This window comes from Pimephales promelas, chromosome 10 (assembly GCF_988280905.1).
Source record: "Pimephales promelas chromosome 10, fPimPro1.hap1.1, whole genome shotgun sequence".
NCBI lineage: Eukaryota > Metazoa > Chordata > Actinopteri > Cypriniformes > Leuciscidae > Pimephales > Pimephales promelas.
Genome location: NC_142778.1, coordinates 17,204,896 through 17,226,597, shown reverse-complemented (window position 1 = coordinate 17,226,597; position 21,702 = coordinate 17,204,896). Strand labels below are relative to the sequence as shown.

At 39.2% G+C, this 21,702-nt stretch overlaps 1 protein-coding gene and 1 pseudogene across 1 annotated transcript; both read right to left on the bottom strand.

Annotated features, from left to right (window-relative positions):
* Positions 1–900: 900 nt before the first annotated feature.
* On the bottom strand, positions 901–8,860 carry LOC148977380 (uncharacterized; annotated as a pseudogene).
* A 4,061-nt stretch (positions 8,861–12,921) lies between these two features.
* Positions 12,922–18,440, bottom strand: LOC120486031 (extracellular calcium-sensing receptor-like). The gene is made up of 6 exons (XM_039681870.2): positions 17,434–18,440; positions 16,859–17,150; positions 15,819–16,640; positions 15,450–15,677; positions 15,180–15,303; positions 12,922–15,066 (listed from the first exon to the last, which is right to left on the bottom strand). Exons 1-6 carry the CDS (start codon positions 17,652–17,654, stop codon positions 14,153–14,155), a joined length of 2,601 nt encoding a protein of 866 aa, XP_039537804.2. The 5' UTR covers positions 17,655–18,440; the 3' UTR covers positions 12,922–14,152.
* Between the last annotated feature and the right edge of the window lie 3,262 nt (positions 18,441–21,702).

Below are 21,702 nucleotides of genomic sequence, written 5' to 3'. Positions count from 1 at the left end.
AGCAAATTATGTATTTACGTATGTATTTTTGCTCATTATGTATTGAGCAAAATTTGCAATTACATGAAATAGGGTGTAAAAAGAATTACAGTAGAAATGACTTACTTCAGAATTTCCATGTCGAGCTCGGATATTGTCAGATATTGACTTGTGTTAAAGTCTAATGTTTTTTGTAGTCATGTCATAAACCTGTTAAGTAAAAATAACATCTTTCACATATGAAAAAGCAGTCTACAGCAATATGAAATGGAGGTCCACTGGCCCTCAGTGTGCGCCTCACCTCATGCTCCTCCACTGTGCAACTTAAGCTGCTGTGAGCTGTGGTCTGGCTGTCTCTGATGGTGTCACCTCAAAACGGACAAAAAAGAGGTTCAATTCCTCTGCCAACGAAATGTCACCTTCAGCAGCTCTGAGTTTGGGCCTTTAGTTGGTCAAATGCTGGACTCCCTGCCACACCTGCCTGCTGTTGTTACTGCCCAGGTGTTCCTCAATCCTCCTCCTGTAGTTTGATTTGGCCTCTCTGATGCCTTTCTTTAGGTTAGATCGGGCCGTGCTATAGAGAGCCCTGTCTCTGGATCTGAAGGCGATGTTCCTCTCCTTTACCAGCTGCTGGACTTCCCGGGTCATCCATGGCTTCTGGTTGGGATATACCCGGATCCGTTTGTCCACTGTGACAGTGTCCATGCAATGCCTAATGTAGCATAATACACTGTCCGTGAACACCCCTAGACCAATTTCCAGGAGCTCATGCCAACTGTAGATGTTATTTGCCCGACATAATGTAGATAAAACAAAAAACGACACATACGTAACCAGCCATACGAGGGACCCGCTGGGAAATTTCTTGGCCGCTGCGCCTGCGCGCGCCCCCATCGCCCTGCATACTATAATATGTATGCATCACAGGGCGATGCTCTGTGCCAGAGAATGAATGTGTCTGTGTTCAGGGCCATGACCTGAAAGCCAAAATCACAGGTTTTAGTCTTTATATAACAAACTATAAATGTCACAGGTTCTGTTTGAATAACTTACATCCTTAGTCTCTTCCGCAATCTGAGCAATGTGGCAATTAGCCTTTCAAAAACCAAAAAGTTTTTTTTGTTACGGTATATAAACATACAATATGGGGTGATGCACATTAAATGTGTGGATAAGAAAACTTCTAAAGCTTTATAGCATTTCATATTTACATTATCAGTTAGCCACGGCATTGCTATACTGCTTGTGTCACTCAACAGATGAGGGGGGAGAACAGATTCAAGGTCTCTCAGATATAAAATGGCAAAGCGAGAAATCCTGGCAATGACATCATCTTCTTTCCTCTTTACAGCATACAGTTTGGAGATTGTCTCCTAATGATGAAAAAGTTTGGTGGATTACTATAAACAGTACATGTTGATAGTACTCTTTAATTTCTTATTGTTGTTCATGGTTGTCAGTGGTGTGAAAATTCCAATGTTGTTAAGTCAAGTCAAGTCAAGTCACATTTATTTATATAGCGCTTTTCACAATACAGATTGTATCAAAGCAGCTTCACACTGATAACATGAAAGTAGCACAACATAGATCAACAACATTGCTAAACACTAAATAACCCCAACTGAGCAAGCTCAAAGCAAGCCAAAAGCAAGGCGACAGTTACCCTGCGCATCTGCTCAATGGGGAACAACGCCACAGAAAACTTCTTCCCTTCCTCAGGCATAGTGTCAACTTTTGCTGGGCCATGTGGATATCTGCCCTGTTCTTCTGTTGGTCGTATGTTTGTTTCTGCAATTATTTATGAATACATTACTCCACAGTAAATATTATAGATTCACTATAATGAAAATGGGTTACCGTACATATTACTTCAAATTTCACATCATTACCTTTTTGGCCCCACATCAGTTTGCCATGTAGTCCTAGGTATATGTTTTCCTCTGTACGTTTCTGCATTTCTTTCAAAAATGCAGAGTTTTTCCTGGTATTGTGTAGATAGAAGTACAGGCGTTATGAAAACATGGGTATCTCTCATCTGACACAATGAATTCCGACTTGAGGCAGCTCCCTATTCACTTGTTCAGCTTCTGAGGTGTTGATAAGAGAAGCCAGTTCAGGGATTATTTTCAGGCCACGTTTACACAAAGCCGGGTATTTAGCAGAATCGACAAGAAAGAACCTAAAACGCTGTTTCTCCCAGTTCACACGACAACACATAACCAGCGTTTTCAGAAATCTCCACTTTGGCTGGAGTTTTTAGAAATAATCGTTTTCTGTGATAAAAAAGGAGTTTTCGTGTAAACGAGAGGCCAATCCGCAGGGAAATATCTGCATTTTCCCTTCGTGTAAACGGGGCCTCAGACTCCGTAATTTCTCCGCTGGTCATTTTCAGGGCCGGCGCTAGCCATTTGGGTGCCCTAAGCACAAATGCTTGGTGGAATGCCCAAGGAATAACAACCATTCAGAATTTCTCTTTACTTCCAAAACAACTGCTGCAAATAAATAAATTTACATTAACAATGGCACCAAATATGAAAAGAAATAAATAATAAAAAGGTTAAAATTATAAATACCAAAAACCACCACAATTACGAAAAACACATATTTGGAACTGGCTACAACTGCTTTATGTTTCTTCCTCCTGGCCTTGAGTTGCTCCTTGCATGTATTTTAGCATTGACCCTGCATTCAGAAATACGAGACAAAATATTCAGGGATTCTACTGAATCAATAACCATCATACAAAAATATTGCACTCATTAGTCTTTTATTTAGGCCTATGTGTCACTGGAACATTTAAAATTCAAAACTCTATTCTACCTTTAAATGAGGTCTGATGAGGCACAATATAATAATTCTGTACACAATTTGTAGGGCTGGGAAAAGATTAATCGTGATTAATCGCATCCAAAATAAAAGTTTGTTGTGTCTACATTAATGATATAGGCCTATGTGTGTGTACAGTGTATAATTATTTTGTATATATATATATATATATATATATATAAAAGCACATTTGCATGTATGTGTTTAAAAAATATATTATATATACAAAATAATTATACACAGTACACAGAAACTTTTATTTTGGATGTGATTAAGCTTTTCCCAGCCATAATAATTTGACAACTCCAAATGAAAATATACAAACACTGAGATTGTGGTTTTTTTTTTTTTTTTCTAATTGCAGTTTCATCAACAGATGTTGCCCTTGGGCCTTTAACCGCATTATCCGCATAGAACAACAACGAAAAAAAAACGTATCTAAGCGGTCTTCCTTTTCTTCTCAAACAAACTAACTGCATATTAAACAGCTCAAGTTAAAAAATTTCCCGGGGAGAAACCCCTGGACCCCCGTTAAAAAAAAAAAAGATTCTACATGCAGGGCAAAGCCCTGGATCATTTGCACAACTAGCGAAGCCCCTCTGGACATGCATACACGAAACAAGGGCGCCTACAAAACTAACACTTTTATTCAAAACATTTTCTTACCTGCAAACGAGTATCACCCCGCTGTCTCTTCTTTTCCCTTTTTTTTCCGCCCCCGACTCTTGGTGCCTTTTCGAGGCCATGTCTGATGTCGATCAGGTGTCTGCCAAATTTGACACTGATTGAGGAACAGACCACTGCGAGGTGGGGAAGGGGGGGGCACCAGAGGGAGACTGGCACAGGAGATTCACCTTTTTCTCCACTAATTTGGTCTAGACCTATATTACTTTTGTATTGCTTTTGTATATTAACATTTGTTATTTATACTAGTAGCCTATTGTGATGATTTTTTCACGACCCAGATTTTTTGGTGCCCCCACAAGCACTTGGTGCCCTACGCGCAGTGCGTGATGTGCGTGTGCGGAGCGCCGGCCCTGGTCATTTTTGGCTCTTTTGGTGGAACCTATCATAAAAGGAGAAGCGATCTGATGTTCCACTTTTTGGATGAGGTTGTAAGAAATTGTCCATTGTTGATGGTTCTGGGTTGAGTCTTGCTTTCATCTTTATATTGTTGACCCAGTCAGGATGTACCTTCAATTTCCCAGCAGATGCCAATGATATATTTGCCTCACACACATATACTTGGCTCACAAACCCTCCCATCATGTGGCTTGAAAAATCGCTACTGTGTGTGATTGTTGACATGTCTGGCAACACGTCCAGCAATGTCTCAAATGTACACAGTGGGAGGGTGTTTGAAACTCAACAAGGCATCCCCATGGTACTGCCACCATAAAGGCGATGCATTGTAGACCACTCCATGGGTTACATCACGTGTAAAACTCCACCTGTATCACAACAAATATTTTTGGAACAGCGTAGGTGAGTTTTACCATAAAGATATTGTATTACAAAAGAAAATTTCTAATATATTGTTCCCTAATATAAATTATATACATTCCAAAACAGTAACAAAACCTTACCTCCAGATTTTTTGAGTTTCACAAACATTTTAGGATAAACATGCTTACAAAGGAGATGCTACTCAAGCCTGTTTATCATATCAGTGATTTGATCCACTGGCAGACACTCGGAGGACATTGCAGGCTTCAATCAGTTTATCCTTTTTTGGCTTATCAAATTAAAATTTACATTAAAACATTTTTAGGAATGCAAAATTTGTAGATAACTAGTGCAAAGTGCCCGTGCAAAATCAGTTTTTGTGTGTTTTTAGTAATTGTTGGTTTGGTGTGTTTGAGTGCTCATTGTTACAATTGGCTTTATGCACAGCTGCACTACTTCCTGAACTTTAGCCTGTTCCTTGTTTCCTGTCCTATTGGACAAATTGATTAATTCAGGTGTGCCTGACCTCAGTAGTCATGGCAACAATAATCAGACACACCTGAATTAATCAAATTTGTCCAATAATAGCAGACAGGAAACAAGGAGCTGGCTGAAGTTCAGGAGCTGTGCATAAAGCCAATTACACAGCAAAAGTTCAGTGACATTTTTATTTTTGCGTAGCTAATCCAAACTCGGCACTGCACCCGTAACAAGACACCCATCAAGTCTGAAATCCATCAGACTAACACACACACACACACACACAGAAAATAATGCCCGTGTGCCAGTGTGTTTTTAGTAGGGCTGGGTATTGACACAAATTTCACAATTCAATTCTATTTCGATTCACAAGCTTGCAATTCGATTCGATTTAGATTCTGATTCGATTCAATATTGATTATTTTGGATATCAGTTACAATAAATGGCAAATTTTCACAAGGAAATCAAATCTCTTAACTAATGCTGTAAACTATGGGAGTCTAGTTGTAGCCTATAGGCTTCATTAGCCTAATATGAAGGTAATAATTAACTATTTTGTAGCTATACAAACACTTAAATTACACTTTTATTTATTTTTAGAATAAGAAGATCATATGAAATATAAACATTTAAATGGTGGCTGTCAAAAACTTGCCAGATTTATTCAAATATGCATTAAAAATTGAAGAACATTAAGATTATAATGCATATGTAATATGGTGTATATATTTAGCAAAATGCTCCTCTCTAGAGTTATTTTTCCTAGCTGACTAACGAGTTTATGTGGGTTTTCTGAGGTAAATATGACGATACATGACATTGATTACAAGCTGTTTAACTGACGTCTTTCCACGGTTGAAATGCTGATTGAGCGAATCAATGTGACATGATACGGATTTCGATAAGCTGTACTCTATCTTTTAACTCACTTTCAGATGCTCATTCATGTTTATTTCACGCTGTGACTGGTATTATTAAGCCTAAAATTCTAATTCTAATTGTAAAGAAAATGGACGGAATTTGAAAATTGAGACTTTGTTTCATATCAATATTAACAAAGGACAAAAGATTATTATGAGTTTTTGGATGCGCGCAGCCGTAATACAATGTTCCATTAATTCAAATGAAACAGGATGACTAATCGATTCTTGAGATTTAAGAATCGATATCGGTTTGTAAAAATGAGAATCGATTAATATTGAGAAATCGATATTTATTACCCAGCCCTAGTTTTTAGCAATTGTTGGTTTGGTGTGTTTGAGTGCTCAAATGAGTAAGCGTGACTATTCATGGAGCAAATCTGCTTTCTTCATCCCTCTGTCTCTGGTCCTGTGCTAATAATGCCCGTGTGCACTAAGTGCCTGTCTTTACAGCAAAACGACGCCCGTCTTGAAACAGCCTCAGTGGCGTAGGTCGTAGGGCGTGAAGTACTTGAAAGCAGCTTTTTGATGCGCTGAACGCGAGTACAAATCCGCCTTGCCGAACTCTTTCTTCTCCCTTTTCCCAACACAGATAGCCTATGTAAAGATGTAAAATGTAAAACCTAACATTAAGGTCTCTAGCGTTATATTTTGCCAACGAACTTAAATTAAAACCATGATATGGCTTAGCTTCATTCACACCATGTTGCGCCATTATAATAACTGACATTAGAATAGCATCCAGTTTGTGCTGCGTGATTACTTTGCTCACGCGATCATCTGGTCAGCTGGTGTTTTCTCCTAAATAAAAGCTCAAGGGTTTATTTCTTGCAAGTGAAGAAATTAGGACAAAAGTATTTTAACTTGATGATTATGCAATTACTTTGTTTTGTTTAACTTTTGTTTTGCTTAAGTAGTATCTTTATGTAACCCAAGTAGAAATGCTGCATAAAATGTATTGGAAAAGTGTATATGAAAAGCAACCAATTATTATGATAATATGCATGGATACTTAACCATATAAAAAGAGTACAAATGTTTTACTAATATATATATGTTAAGATATGAAGATGTATTAAGTGCCTTAGAGTAGAGAGCCTTTATGTATTAGATAATAATTGCTTTTTGAAGAAAATGTAATGCTGTAGATAAGGTAGCCTATATTTTACAGACGAGGAAAAGAAGGATGAAGAGAAAAAGGGCCAAGAAGAGAGCAAGCAGGCTACGACAGAAACACCTTTTAAGGGTCATGGAAGATTTGGCAGCTCTCCAAATGAAGACAGCAGAAGACAGTCTGACTTTGGCTGTGGACAGTCTGTTGAGTACACCAAAGTTTTATTGCAGAAATGTGAATTATGGGTCCCCAGCATAAACTGCCGGATGCTACTTTGCATATGTTGAGCAAATTTCATAATTAGCATTATTAGCTTAATCGTCCATTTTGACCAGATATTTTGCAGTCTATGGCCAATTTCTACAATATGTGAGTGGTTTAAAAGGTTTTAGAGAATGCTGATTTCATTTCTGGCACTATCAGACTCAAAAATGGTAATTCTAAAACAAATTTGGATACATTTAGACACATTTTTTATTAATTTCAGACAAAATTTTAGGTTATTTTTCAGGTAAACACAATAATTTCACATTTCAGAAATCACAAGAGCCCTTGCTCTTTGATGTGAATGTAACCAAATTTTGTTTACATTTCTTGAGGTCTGATTATTGTTTTATGAAATAAACTGTTGCAGCTAGCTGTTGTATTTGTAATAAGTATGTTGTAAAAGCAAGGGAGCATAGTCTAGTTTTAAAGTCGAAATTCACCTTGCAAATATTTTTATTTTTTTTATTTTTATTATTTAATTTAAAAAAAAAAATTATTATATTATTTTTATTATATCGCCTTAATATTCGTAAATTACAAAGTCAGTAAATGGATTTAATGTTGACATTTTAATGTTGACATGAATGTTTTCACATAAGATACAAGGTGGAAAGAGTTGTAATGACAGTATTGTTCAATACATTGTGAATTTCTAGTCAGATCCATTTTGTGGGTAAATCTGGTGTTCTAAAATTTGTTACCATTATATTAAAATTTTGGATTCTTGTTTTTTTAAAAATTCAGACTTTGACATCAGGTTTGATAAGGAAGGATTAAAAACAGTTGATATTCGTGTTATTGCAGATTTCCCAAGTTGTTGCGGAGGAACATTCTCAGAGTTTCAAAACAAAGAGAGATTAGTTTGATCAGGTCAAAATGTTGGGAAAGAAGTGTCTGTTTGCACCATGCAGTGGCAAAGATGGTGACTTTAAAATATCTGGGTCCAAAGGAATCGCTACTATGCTAATTAAGAGCGAGGAGCTCGGAGACACAGCCAGACATGAGACTTTGTCAAACATTATTGTTACAGATGGTCCTTCATCAGCTTCTGTGTTATGTCACAAATCTTGCTACAGCTCATATACTTCTCGCTCTAGAAATGATAGCAAACGGAAGTCAGACTCATGTCAGAGTCAGCCCAGAAAGCAAATCATTCGCTCTAAACTCTCTGCCTTTGAGTATTCAAAACAGTGCTTGTTCTGTGGTCATATTTGTGAAGAAAAAGACTCTAAAAATCCTAACAGGTGGAATCCACTTAAAAAATTTCAGACTTTAGATAGACCAGGCCTTCCATCCTTCAAAGATGTGATTTTGTCTAAATGTGATGAAAGACAGGATGATTGGGCAGAAGTTGTGAAGTTACGGGTGAATGGCATCATGGACCTACCTGCAGCAGATGCTCAGTATCACTCCAAGTGTTACAATGCTTTCAGGAAGGTACCTATTGACGCAAGTGCAACTGCTAGTAAACCAATTGACAGCTGCCTAGCTTCGGTCATAGACCACATGAGTGCAAACAAGACAGTGACTTGGACTGTCTCTGAATTACATGATGTTTTTGTTGTCAATTCTGGGAGTTTGTGCCGGAAGCAAATGCTAGCCAACCTGTGTGATTATTATGGTGATGCTGTTATTGTACTGAGAGTTGAAGGATGCCAGACGATTGTTGGCTTTAGGCAGTACATTGGTAAAACACTCAGATTGGTAGTACAAACTGGCCTCTCCAATGATGACGATGGTGATGTCAACAAGGTTGTCAGAAAAGTGCGGGCAGAGGTCCAGAATATTCCATTGCCTCGTGAATACGACCTTGGCAGCTTTAGGCATGAAAGGGTCATTCAAGATACATGTCCAACTCTCCTACGGCTTGTATCCAGTCTTGTGTCCAGGGAAGAAACAGTGACCAAACCAGCACTCACACTTGCTCAATGCATCCAGCAGCACATCAGTAAAAGCTGGAATCAGACAACTTTGGGGCTAGCAGTAAAACTTCATAATAAGTATGGTAGTTCAGAACTGGTTCGGAACCTAAATGAGCATGGTCTTGTTGTAACATATGATGAGGTCCTCTGGTTCTGGAAGTCAGCTGCCAAATATGGAGAGGTGCATTGGCCCTATTCACACTTGGGGTGATAATTTTGATCTTGTAGTCTTCACACCCAATGGTTGCCGCACAACACATGCCATGGCCACTCAGTTTGTGCAAAATCCTGCAGGGATCCTGTTCCCTAGAGTGGCGACTCCCGACGGTGGGATTACATAGTTAAAAGTACCCCGTCTGACAAAGCTCCAAGCTGAGAAATTCTGTCCGATAGCTAACAGCAGTCATTGAACATTATACAGGCCCTAAGAAGCTGACTTCACCCGCTCTGAAAGAAGTGCCAAGAACAGCTACTGTCCAAGAGAGCATTCAAGAGAGGGTTTCTAGAGCACAGAGGAGGGATGCTGCTTGGCTCTGCCAGCTCCATTCTAATCCTCTTCCCTTGGACTGGTCGGCCTACAATGTTGTGCAAGATCGTCACAGTGATGAAGGTGTGTCTAGAATGAAGACTATGAGGCCTCGTTTACACTGCATGGTTCAAGTGACCCAAATCCGATTTTTTCCTCTCATGTGGCACAGATCGGATATGACCAGTGAACGTGTAAGCAGGAAAAAAACGCATGGATTCCGATTTTCTCAGATCGGATTCAGGCCACATTCATATGTGGTAATAAATCAGATATGAATCAGATACGTGCATTTGCATGTGCCATGTAAGCAGACAAATCGGATATTCCCCGGTAATGCGAGTCGTACGTCATTAAAAAGGATACACACAGTGGAGCAATGCGGAGGTTTCATGTCTTTTGAGTCTTTGGGGTGAAGAGTGCAGGTGAAAATGCAGGATTGTTACAGAAATAAATCCGTTTTTGAAGACATTTCACGAGATATGAGGCATCGTTTTAAGTGCTCGTGGCTAGAGCCTCTCCTTTTTTTTTTCTCCGCCGTACGAGACCAATGTTTTGATGACTTATTGAAATATTGTGTAAATAAAACAATGGATAATTTTAATCAGATCTGCATCCATTGAAGTTTGTGCTGTTAATTTCACGGGTCAGAATGTCTGTATTTGATAGTTTCAGCAGTGTATAGTGTAAATGCAAAAATCGGATATGGGTCACTTTTAAAAGATGATGTAAGCAGGTCGTCAAAAAAATCTGATATAGTCAGAAAATCGGATTTGGGCATCAAGACCAGCAGTGTAAATGCAGCCTAAGTGTCTTTGGACCATTGTTCGACTCACCTCCTGCTCATCCTGATACAGTGCTCCGTACCATTAAATACCTGGACACATCACTCAAGCAGCTTGGCATGAGCTACAGTCATATAACATTTGACATGCACTTGTACAAGATTGCTTGCCAGATCAAATGGAGTGACCCACAGCGATGGGCATCTGTGTTGCTCAGCCCTGGAATGATGCACACCTTGATGTCATTCATAGGCTCAATTGGGGAGCTGATGAATTCAACAGGCCTTGAGGAGCTGATAGGTGCGTCATTTGGCGGCCTGGCATCTATCTTCAATAGAAAGGCCTGGCCTAAGGCCATGCGAGCCTTTATGGTTATGTATGCTCTTCTTCATGAATTCTTAAAGGGGGGAGAAAAGAGTCATCAGCAGATACTGGAATTCCTGGAAAAGGCAAGACAGCACCCAACAGGCTGATTATGGGTGGATTGCTTTATCACACCAACCTTAATAGCGCACAGATTCTGGCGGCACGTCTTCCATGAAGGCGCATATTGCGCTCTGTGGGAGGTAGTTTCTTCAGTGCTGGGGGTCTTTTGCGCTTTCGGTAAATTCGGAAATTTCGGAAATTAAGCAGAAAGAAAGCCCTTGTTGCTTTTGTGATTTGTAAATCTGTGGCTTCTGCCTCTCCAATAAAGTGGAGAAGCTTACCAGGTACGACTTTCATGGCCTTGAGTGCAAACACCTTCCCCTTTCTGACAGGATATGAGGAGGCATCACATCCCGAAAGAGCATGCATGGCCAGAATGGAACCACATTGGTCACCCAGATTCTCTGCAGTTGCATTTATGCTGAGAACAGTACCATTCCATTTTTCCATCTGTAGGTTAGTAGTGACACCGGCCCCAACACCAATAAACCATTAGCACAAAGACATCTGTGTCATCACTGAGAATGCGAACAGTTGAAGCCCCATGTCTGACAGCATCTAACATGTAAGATATAAGTGATATATCGGCCTCACCATGAGTGTCAATGCTGTCAGCTTTACTGACCATCATGATCTTACTTCCTACATTGAAGAGAGGGATCTTACTTCCTACACACTGCAGGCACTTGTTGTAATGACTGTATGACTGTTGACCTTTCCTTGCTAGAAAATTAATAATTGTTAAAAACAATTGTTACATTTTTGTCTCTTATTCAGTACAAGACAATTGCCACCACACATCTCATTTGGCTTTCTGAAAAAGCTACCCCATTAATATGTAACGTACAGTTGCATTATCCAAGTTATGTCAAATTCCCGCATTGCTTTTTCCTCCAGAAATGCATAACATTTAGCCTAACAAAGATTCATTATTTATCCAAAAAGCAATTTTGAATCTTTAAAAGTGTCAGGAGGGGATTCAGCCTCACTACACCCTGAAAACAATGCATAAACATTCACAAGAGCACTCATGATTCTGAAATGTAAGATTTTGTTTACTATAAAAATAACCTAAATTTATGCCAGAAAGTAATAAAATTTGCCTAAATAAATCAAAATATGCAATAAAATTAGCTCTTTGAAATCTTTGAAAGAGACATTTCTGACATTTCTTTGAAAATGTCAGAAATGAAATCAGCATCCTCTAAAACTTACCACTCAAATATTGTAGAAATTGGCCATACAGTGCAAAACATCTGGTCAAAATGGACGATTAAGCTAATAATGCTAATTGCTCAACATATGCAAAGTAGCATCCGGCAGTTTCTGTATGCTGGGGACCCATACTTCACATTTCTGTAATAAAACGGTGTACTCAACATTTCCAGGTTCACCTAGACTGCACATTTTGGATGTCTCGCTTTCTGACCCATGTTTCTGGTCTTCGAGTCTCCGCTAACGAGTTGATAAGTTGATTCAGGTGTGATCGATTAGGAAGAGTTGAAAAATGTATAGTGTCTGTGTGCCTCCAGGAACAGGGTTGGGAAACACTGCAATAAAACACCCAGTTTCCGTTCAGTCTTTGTCAAGCCTCCAACAGGAACAGACCATTACCACTGTCTCCTGAAATATTCGATGCACCCAGTACCTGTCAAGTGAAAGTGGAGAAAATGACCCCATGAAATTCTGTTACACGGACAGAAGAAATGACCCCTGAAATTCATACATAATGGCATATTATAATGCAACTTCTTAGGCTGTATTTATAGAATAGCAAAGTAAGGAAAGGTTTTATTGGAGCTAAGCAAAAAGAGAAAGTGATCGCGTTAAAGGCAGAGCGAGGATCAACATCGGGCCCGCGTTTTCTCGCTGGCGTGAGCTGAAAGAGGAGGACGGGTGCCCAACCGATGCTGACTTGGCTGTCATGCTTTTGGACTATATTGCTTGGATACTATCTTTTTTTTTTTTTTTTTTTTGTCTCCCTGACTATGTTACGGAAACTATCTTATCCACCGTTTATCTTCATGAATCAAATAATGATAGTAGAATAGCGAATTATCTGGTTGCTAGTAAACGATATTCTAGTTTTTGATGGTTAGCTATCATCTAAACGGCTTGTACAAGTTAGGTAGGAGCTACATTCTTGCAAGTAAATGTATAAGATGTACAAAATCATCAAGTCAAGTCAAGTCAAGTTCATTTATTTGTCTCCCATGGGAGAAAATCGGTTTAGAGACATGGTACTGCTGCATAAGCAAATGTAAAACACATAAAACACATAGACAGCATAAAAACATAAAAAAACATCCGAACAAATAGAAGAGGATACATAACTGGCAACCAGATAGGGACCAAAGTGCAAGAGGATAGGGCTATACTACTTGAAGTAAACCATATTTTAGGATACCTAACATGTCTATGATATTTGTTTATTTTTCTTGCCTTAAAGCTATAATGCAAATCGATTTGTAAAATGTGCAGATTCATTTATGGTAGCTTGATATTATATTGATATTTGGTCATTATCTACCACTCAAACATTGCATTGAAGTATCATATAGATTCAGTAAAATGGTAACCAATAGACTAGGCTACAATAATGATGGTGGCTTGTAATCATGAGCATCGCGATCAATTGTCATTAGAAAAAAAAAATGAAACCCATGAAATTATATTCATATGACATGATGAAATATATGCCACTGTACCTGGTATGAAGACATTTCACACGCGACGCAAGCAGAACACCTGCATGTGACCTCCTCCTACAGTTTTCAGGGCTATCATCGTTGTCAACAAATGCATGTTTACGACAGTAACCCAACTGTAGGGGGACCCTGAGAGCAAAAGTTACCTGGTGTTACTTTAATAGTGATAATGCCTGTTTGTTATATGAAGAGATTTCATAGAAGTGGAAAAAAAGAGAAAAGAAACAAATACTCTGAGGAGGGAACTTGGTTTTATAGATCAGTTGTTAATTGGATGGACTGAATGTGAGCATGTAGTCAATTGGAAGAAGTGAGCATTGTTTGTGCAAAAATGGCCAGAAGTCCTGCATATATCATCAGCGAGATGATGATCTCCTGTGATCCATATCTTTTCTGTATTCATATCCAATACATATATGTTTTAGTGTTAATAGGGCTGACTAAAAATATGGAACACACAATAGGCCTTCATCAGTAATACCCAGGCAATTTAAAAACTAGAAAAATCATAAATGCGTATTTTTTTCCCCTGTAATTGTTACATTACTTTTTTCTGTTGAGTAAATCAGCAACTTTTATAATTATATCATGTTTCAATCAAATATGCAAAACAGGGATTGTAAATGAGTCATCTGCGTGTACTATAAGTCTTTCAATTACATGCATTGGGAACATTTATAACATATGTCTACAAGCAGGGTATTGATTGGTCAAAAATGCGTACACCAGAGATATGCAGACAGCATGTAAAACTATTTAATTTGTGTTTCTCTTCCCATTATGGCATGTTTAGTGTTTCTCTCTGGATGGAAAAGGATGATGTAGCACTTTGGGGCAAATATGGCCACCAGTAATCCAAAACTGGAAGCTAAAATAGCAAATATCTCAACAGCCACTGCATATTTCCCTGGAGAGCTCACATATGCTGGAACAAATGCAATCCACACAGCACAGAAGATCAACATACTGAAAGTAATGAACTTTGCTTCATTAAAATGATCTGGAAGATTTCTCGCCAGGAAGGCTAGCAGGAAACTTACTGCTGCCAATAGTCCAATGTATCCCAGCAGAAGAGAAAAACCAGCCACTGAGCCAATAGCACATTCATATACTATTTTAGAGCGGATGTACTGGTAGTTTTTATGGGGTGTTGGGGATGCTGTTGATAGCCAGACTGCACATATCACAACCTGGAGGGCTGTTAGGACTAGAACTGTGCATCTTTGTTGAACCGCTCCAAACCATTTCATCGCACCTTTGCCTTCTGGTCGAGATGACTTGAACACAGCTATTACCACCATAGTCTTGACCAGGATGCTGGAGATACAGAGGACAAAGCTTATGCCAAACACAGCATGTCTTAACTGACATGTCCACAGCTGCGGTTGACCAATGAACAGTAGCACACACAGGAAACACAGTTTGAGTGACAACAGCAGCAGAAAGCTGAGCTCTGAATTGTTGGCGCGTACTATGGGAGTGTTATGGTGAAGAGCAAAGATGACCATCACAAGAGCGCAGAAGCAGGTGCCAAGCAGAGATGCAGTGGTCAGAGAGATACCCAGAGGTTCTTTATAGGACAGAAACTCTACATCTTTAGCGACACACTGATCTTTATCTGTATTGGACCAGAACTCATCTGGACACATTGTGCACTCAATAGCATCTGTGATGAAGAAAAAGAGAAGAAGGCAAGAATTTAGAATGAAACTGGGATATTTTCACAAATAACAGTCAAATACTGTTTGCCAACAGTAAACTACTCAATAGATTAAACACTTGATGTATTAGAAATCTCTCCATCTCCACATGGCAGGCAGTCAAAACAGCAGACAGGAAGGCCCTTCCTTGTGGCTCGTCTGGTTCCTGGGGGGCAGCTCTCACTGCACACAGACAGTGGGGGCTACAACAGACATCATCATTCATGTTTACCTCTTTTAGATAATAAGTGTTGCCTTTCCGTTCATGTATTTGTTTTATCACAGCATTGACTATCATTAGGACTATATAAATGCAGAAATTATGACATTAACATGCAAAGTTAGTTACCTTTTTTGTCTCAAAGTTCCAGTAAATTGCTTTTTCATCCAGTGTGAACACCATCCCTGTTGCCGCCCCTTCATTTACTACACCAACCGTATAGATACCTATTGACCCATCAGAGGTCGGCTGCCAGTTTAACACATCATAGATAGCCAGAGCATCTCCATTCTTATCAAATGACACTTGATCCCCAAAGCCTGTGGTGAAGTTCACTTTCTGTATATAGTGAACAAGCTGTACAGTTTGTAGACAGAACAGGTGTTATGTGTTTATGTGAAATTTGAATTAATGTACAGTAGAGCACATATTTTACTTTTCCACATTTAGCTGGTCTATATGCCTGGTGGGAATCTGCACTATACCCATGGGTCTTACCTGCCAGGGTTTCAGGTTCATTATGTTGGCACAGCTGTTCCCACTGAATGGTCCTCTACCCTCATCACACTGCATCAGGTCATGAAGCGCATGTGCCAGGGCATAAACTGCCTTATAGACATTATACGCTGCCCTCAAACCTGAAACATCAGTGTATGGTGTGTCTGTGGTGTTCAGATCTTCATGTCCTGTACACACCTTTTTCACTTCCTCTCCATCTTTATCCCCTGTTTTAAAACTGCAGCCAAACATGTTCTCCCAGAAGATCCTCAAAATATTATTTCTTGGATCATTCCTGGGACAAAGACGTAGCAGAAAGTCATGAAGCCCCTGAATTTTTCCACGCCTAACGGCAATGCCCAGTGTGCCCCTGAGGAAGGGCATGAAACGTCGAGTGTGGTACACAGGAGAGGTGGCCCAAGCTTCACTTGCAATCCACTGCGTTCCTGTTATGTTCTGCAACACAACCTCATCCATCAAAGGCAACAGAAAGGATGAAGTGGAAAAAACAACCACCACTCTAGCTGTAGAAGCCTGAATCACCCCTGTTATACGTTGAATGTCTCTGTGGTTGTTATCATGTGGAAGGATTTCAGAAAAAGCAACACAATGTCCAAACACCTGCATTTCCTGCTGAAAGGACTGAGAAGCATAGATGCCATAGTCATCATCACTGTAGACAAGACCAACCCAGGTCCATCCAAAATGCTTCAAGATCTGAACCATAGCCCGCACCTGAAAGGCATCACTGGGTATTGTTCTGAAGAAAGAGGAGTACTTTTTCCTGTCACTCAAACAAGAGCAGGTGGCGTAGTAGCTAACCTAATTAATGGAGGGAATAGAGAAAACATGAGCCAGAAAAATAGATTGACAAACAACAAAACATGATTAGTGCTTTTATCTTCGTTTAAATACACAGACAGATGATAAGTTCTGAGATGAGAAGAAACATAATATTTACATACGCCTGAAAGCCGTATGTAACTTGTGCAAACATATGCATACAGTGTACTTTTACTTTTTTTTCCATTACATCTTACTATAGGTACTCGAAACAGTCCCAGAACGTTGGAAATCGCAATGGAGGGAGTTGAACTTGGATCCCCCACAATCCCGATCACAGGAGGGGGGCCAGTGCAGTTTAGGTTGGAGAAGGACTCCTCTATCCCACTAGCCAGGGATATGGCAGCCCGGAACGCCATTCCTAGTCTCACACAGTTGTCATAAAGATGGTAACCAAGAGTGATGTTAGGCAGCAGGTTTGGATTTGTATTGATCTCATTTATTGCAAAAGCCATAGTCTGTGCTTGTTGGAAGCTTTCCATATCAAATCTTGGAAACACAAATGTTAAATGTTGACATTTAGTGATACTAAAAGATAATAATAATACAAATTAATAGAACCATTAATACATTTCAAATACACCTGAGTTCAAACATCATTTGCGGACTTGTCAAAAACACAGTAGTTTCAATTCAGTTTTTTTTTTTTGTCAAGGCAGCATTACTGCTGTCGAATTAAATGTGATTCATATTTGTTCTTAGAATTTATTTATTTAAAAAATATGCCTCTATCCTCTTTTATAGCTATCCATCAGTCTGGCTCCAGACTCACTTTTCACAGTATGGTGGCTCTGGTTCCGTTTTGAAATTCAGATCTGGGAACACTGTGAAAAAATGAACCTGAAACAGGCCTCCAAGTATAACATCTCCATCCTGGTACATTCCATTCAATTTGAAGCGTCCCTGGAGCTGACAGGTACCTGATCTGACAATTGATGCTACAGAGATATCGTTAAATGACAGGTATAAAGAAACACACAGTGTGATCAACATCTCTTACCCTTCTTCACCCACTCAGCTAACTCATTTATGAAGAAGGCTGTGGATGAAGGGGTGTTACTTTAAAAGAGCGGGTGGTGCCATCCATGGCAATCATGACGTCACCATCTGATCTCATCATGGATTTTCTTTTCTAAACAAGGTTGTGAAACTACAGCTTTAATAAACAAATGTGTATGAAGGTGTGAATTGAGGTTGTTTGAATTTAACCCTCTGGGGCCTGACGTGCTTTCTGGGTCCTGGAGGTGTTCTGACATGCTCTGACATTTGTGCTTTTTTCTGTTACTTGTGACATTTTCATGGCTAAAGTATTACACTGTATTCAGCACAAACTCTGCTACAATAATATGTCAGCAGCATGTATGTAAAATGTTTTGAGATAATGACATTAATGCGTGGTTTGTGAAAAAAAAAATATTGCCACTGAAATATGGTCATGAAACCCATACTGATTATTTCAGTGACAATACTTTTGAAAATTGTATCACATGGCCTAGAGTATTTGCTCCAAAACTATGTGAAAATTTCCCTGATTACTCATTCAGATAATCCAATAAAGTCTTTTAAAATTTGCATGACGTGTTTTGGGTAAGATAGCTTTATGCGGGAGGCGTTAAACACCCATTAATATTACTGCTTTTCACACCTGAGAAAGACAAAGACCCTCTCCTAATGGCCCTATTAGGGCCTATGGGGCCATAAGGAGCCTTGCACAAAGAATGAGATTTAAAAAGAATGGCTTTTAGATTGTTTTGATTTATTTACAACACAACATAATCCAAAAATACATAACAAAGGACAAATCTAAACACAAGGGCTTGAACAGTCGTACTTTGTGCCATTCCTGAAACATAGTACATACCTGTCATTTCCCAGGTGTTTGATTTTTCACTTTACCATATTCATGTACAGAGTCTCCTGTTAATGTTGAAGTTAGCAGTACTCATCAGTGGCATCTGGTCCCTGTAAAAAATAAACACATGAACATGCTAATATCAAGAGAAACTATAGCCTAGGCCTGCACGATTTTGGGAATACATTTTTTATTTTTCTGGTTACAATTATTAAATATATATGAACACCAAGTTTGTAGTGCATTGTTATAGCCTATGTATGGGCTGCATAAAATAATAACAGATGAATAGCATTTCCATTCATTATGAAATGGAGAAAACCTATGCCTATAATGTTTAGCATATTTTGCTTTTCAAACCCACAGCGTGAGTGACTCAAACTCAGCGTGTGCAGAGGACATTTACTGAACCAATCCAAATCCGCTCCAAACTATGAAACATTATTGTACCTACGTTTCAGCAGATATCCTCAAACATACATGTCTAAACATTATAACATTCACCATTGAAGAGTAACTAAGCCTTCTTTATATCATGCTGTGTTTAAAGAGCACCTATCATGGATTTTTGAAAATGACTGTTCATGTAGTGTGGAATATAGCTCTAAGGGAATGAAAACATCCTGCAAAGATTTATATCAGAAAGTGCACCGTATATAAAGTTATTGTCTTTCAAAGGTGAGAGTCGACTCTGAGTCTATGAAATGAATTGTTTTTGAAACAAGCTGTTACATCGTGACGTAGACAGGTCATTGGCCGCTCCCAACAACTGCGTGTGCATACGGAAGTGTAAACTTGAAGTGACGTCTAGAACACATTAAAATACTTCAGCTGAATCGCATCATGTTGAGAAGACGCTGTGTTCTACATTGCAGTTCAGCCACTTGTTTCCATTGTCCAGGGACGAGTATGTGAAGAATCAGTGGTCAGAGTTCATATTTGCAACGCCTGAACCTTGTGTTCTCATCATTTTAATGATGAATCATTAAAAATTCAAAAACCTAAATGAATTCAAATGTGGATTCGCAAGCCTTTTGTTCATGAAGGAGGGCTCAGTATCCAGTGTATATGGATCAGGTTCATCCTCCTCCGAATCACAATCTGTAAGTAATATTAATAATGTTTGCTGTTATGTTTTCTGTAGCATGCACAATATAGTTATATTGTGTTGTGTGTGTTGTGTACACTCCGCTCAGCTTCTAAGCAGGGTAAAGTTAGTTTTGTTTTTGATATTCACCAGACATTCATTGAAAAATGGCAATTACCTCCTGAACGACTTAGCCAAATATGACTTCGCTCTATATAATAAGCACTGCCCTTCAAAAGCCCCCGCAATATGAGTTTCGCCGGGAAAACTTACTCTTGACAGAGAAGTGAGTAAGGGGCCGTGTGGAAAGTGCACTTTTTCTGACACATTTGTTCAAACACTATATATAATTTTCAATACTTGACAAGCTATAATCCTGGTTATGGGCGTTGCGTTTCCAACAGTCTCTGCCTACGGTTTACCAATAACAACTAACTGGGTCATTTGACCAATCGCCGCAGATTCGTGTCACTCAAAGGTGGTGTTTGGGAAAATGAATCGTCGAACGAATCATTTGGGAGTCGTTGAGCAAATCAGTTAAAAATAAATGCATATTATAAGACAAATAAAGTTTTTTTTTTTTCCTTGCATGCACGTTAAACTGTTTTTGGGAACTCCTAAAACAAAAATAGGAACATTTCAATAGGGGCTCTTTAAGTAATGCCAATGTTGTTCCGTGCTTTTTGTGGGAGATTTATTCAGCGCCCACCTGGCTGAGGTTTGGACACGTGTGTGTCTCCCTCACCATCGCAGTGATATTAGAAACTAGACATGCTCATTTTATTTTATGTAGAAAAATGTAAACCATGGCAGTACATAGTTTGTTACTTTTAAAATGAAGTATAGTGTGCACTGTGCACTTTATTATGCTGGTTGCTACTGTGTGCAATAGTGTCAGTCCTTCCAGAAAAACGCAGAATTTTTTTGTGTCATCGTTGCGGGCAAAAATCCTTGATTACGTGGCCCGTTTTCTTTAAAAATGCGATGGAATATGTGGGATATTTATGCAATTTTATGCGATGAAATTGCAGAACTTGCAAAAACTGTGGTTTGATGAAAAAGAGAAAAAAAGGGATTCCCCAACACCTTGTTCTCACTAGGCTACTATCTTAATGTAAAGAGTCATTAGGGCCCAAGCCCTGAAAGGGCGAAGGCCCTATTGTTTTCCTAAGGATTATTTATTATTATTATTTTGTAACCTTTTGGGCATTTTTGGGGCCCTTAACGTGCTCGAAAACTCTTGAAACTTTGCACATGGGTCAGAACCCGCGGCCATCAGAGCCGGGCTGAAGCTGGTACCCGGGCGTGGCAGGGCGGCTCGTCAGCGCCCCCTGGAACGGGGTACGAACACTTGGTCCATAACTCAAACACGTTTGTATGTAATAATATGAAACTCTGTGCACATGTTGATCTCATAGTTTCATCTATACCTCGCGCTTTTACTTTTTACCCCAGCCCAACAGGAAGTCGGCTATTGAGGTTTGTTTGTAAAACGCTCGCAATGGAATGTTAAATACTCCTCCTAGAGCTTTGATTCAAATTTGACAAAACTCGGTCAGCATGAAGTCAAGACATTGAGGATGAAAGTTTGCGAGGGGATTTTTTATATCTCGAACGGTTTGGCCGTGGCGAGGAAACGAAATCATGGCGAGAAACGTGAACCAGGAAGTGTGTTATAACTTCAGCATACATTAACTGATCTTGATGAAACTTCAGCAGTGTGTTCGCTGTAAGAGGACAATCACATGGATGTGACTATTGTGAGTCAAAGTTATAGCGCCACCAACTGGCAGCAGGAAGTGTGTCACTTTCAAAATGCTTTGATATCACCCTTTTATTTTTACCCGATTTGCTTCAAACGTCATCTGTATAATGTAAACATACGGCAGATGTAGACCTGTGAATGGATTCTTGATATCTTTGAAACTGTTGCCGTGGCGACGCATCAAACGTTACCATTCTTTTAGGATGCTTTTGAGACCCTTAGCATGCTTGAAATTGCATGAAACTCGACAGACACATCACATTTATTAGCCAGTAGACACGTGCAAAGTTTCAGAAACGGGCGTGGTGAGGGCTCAGTAGCGCCACCTTTTGACAAA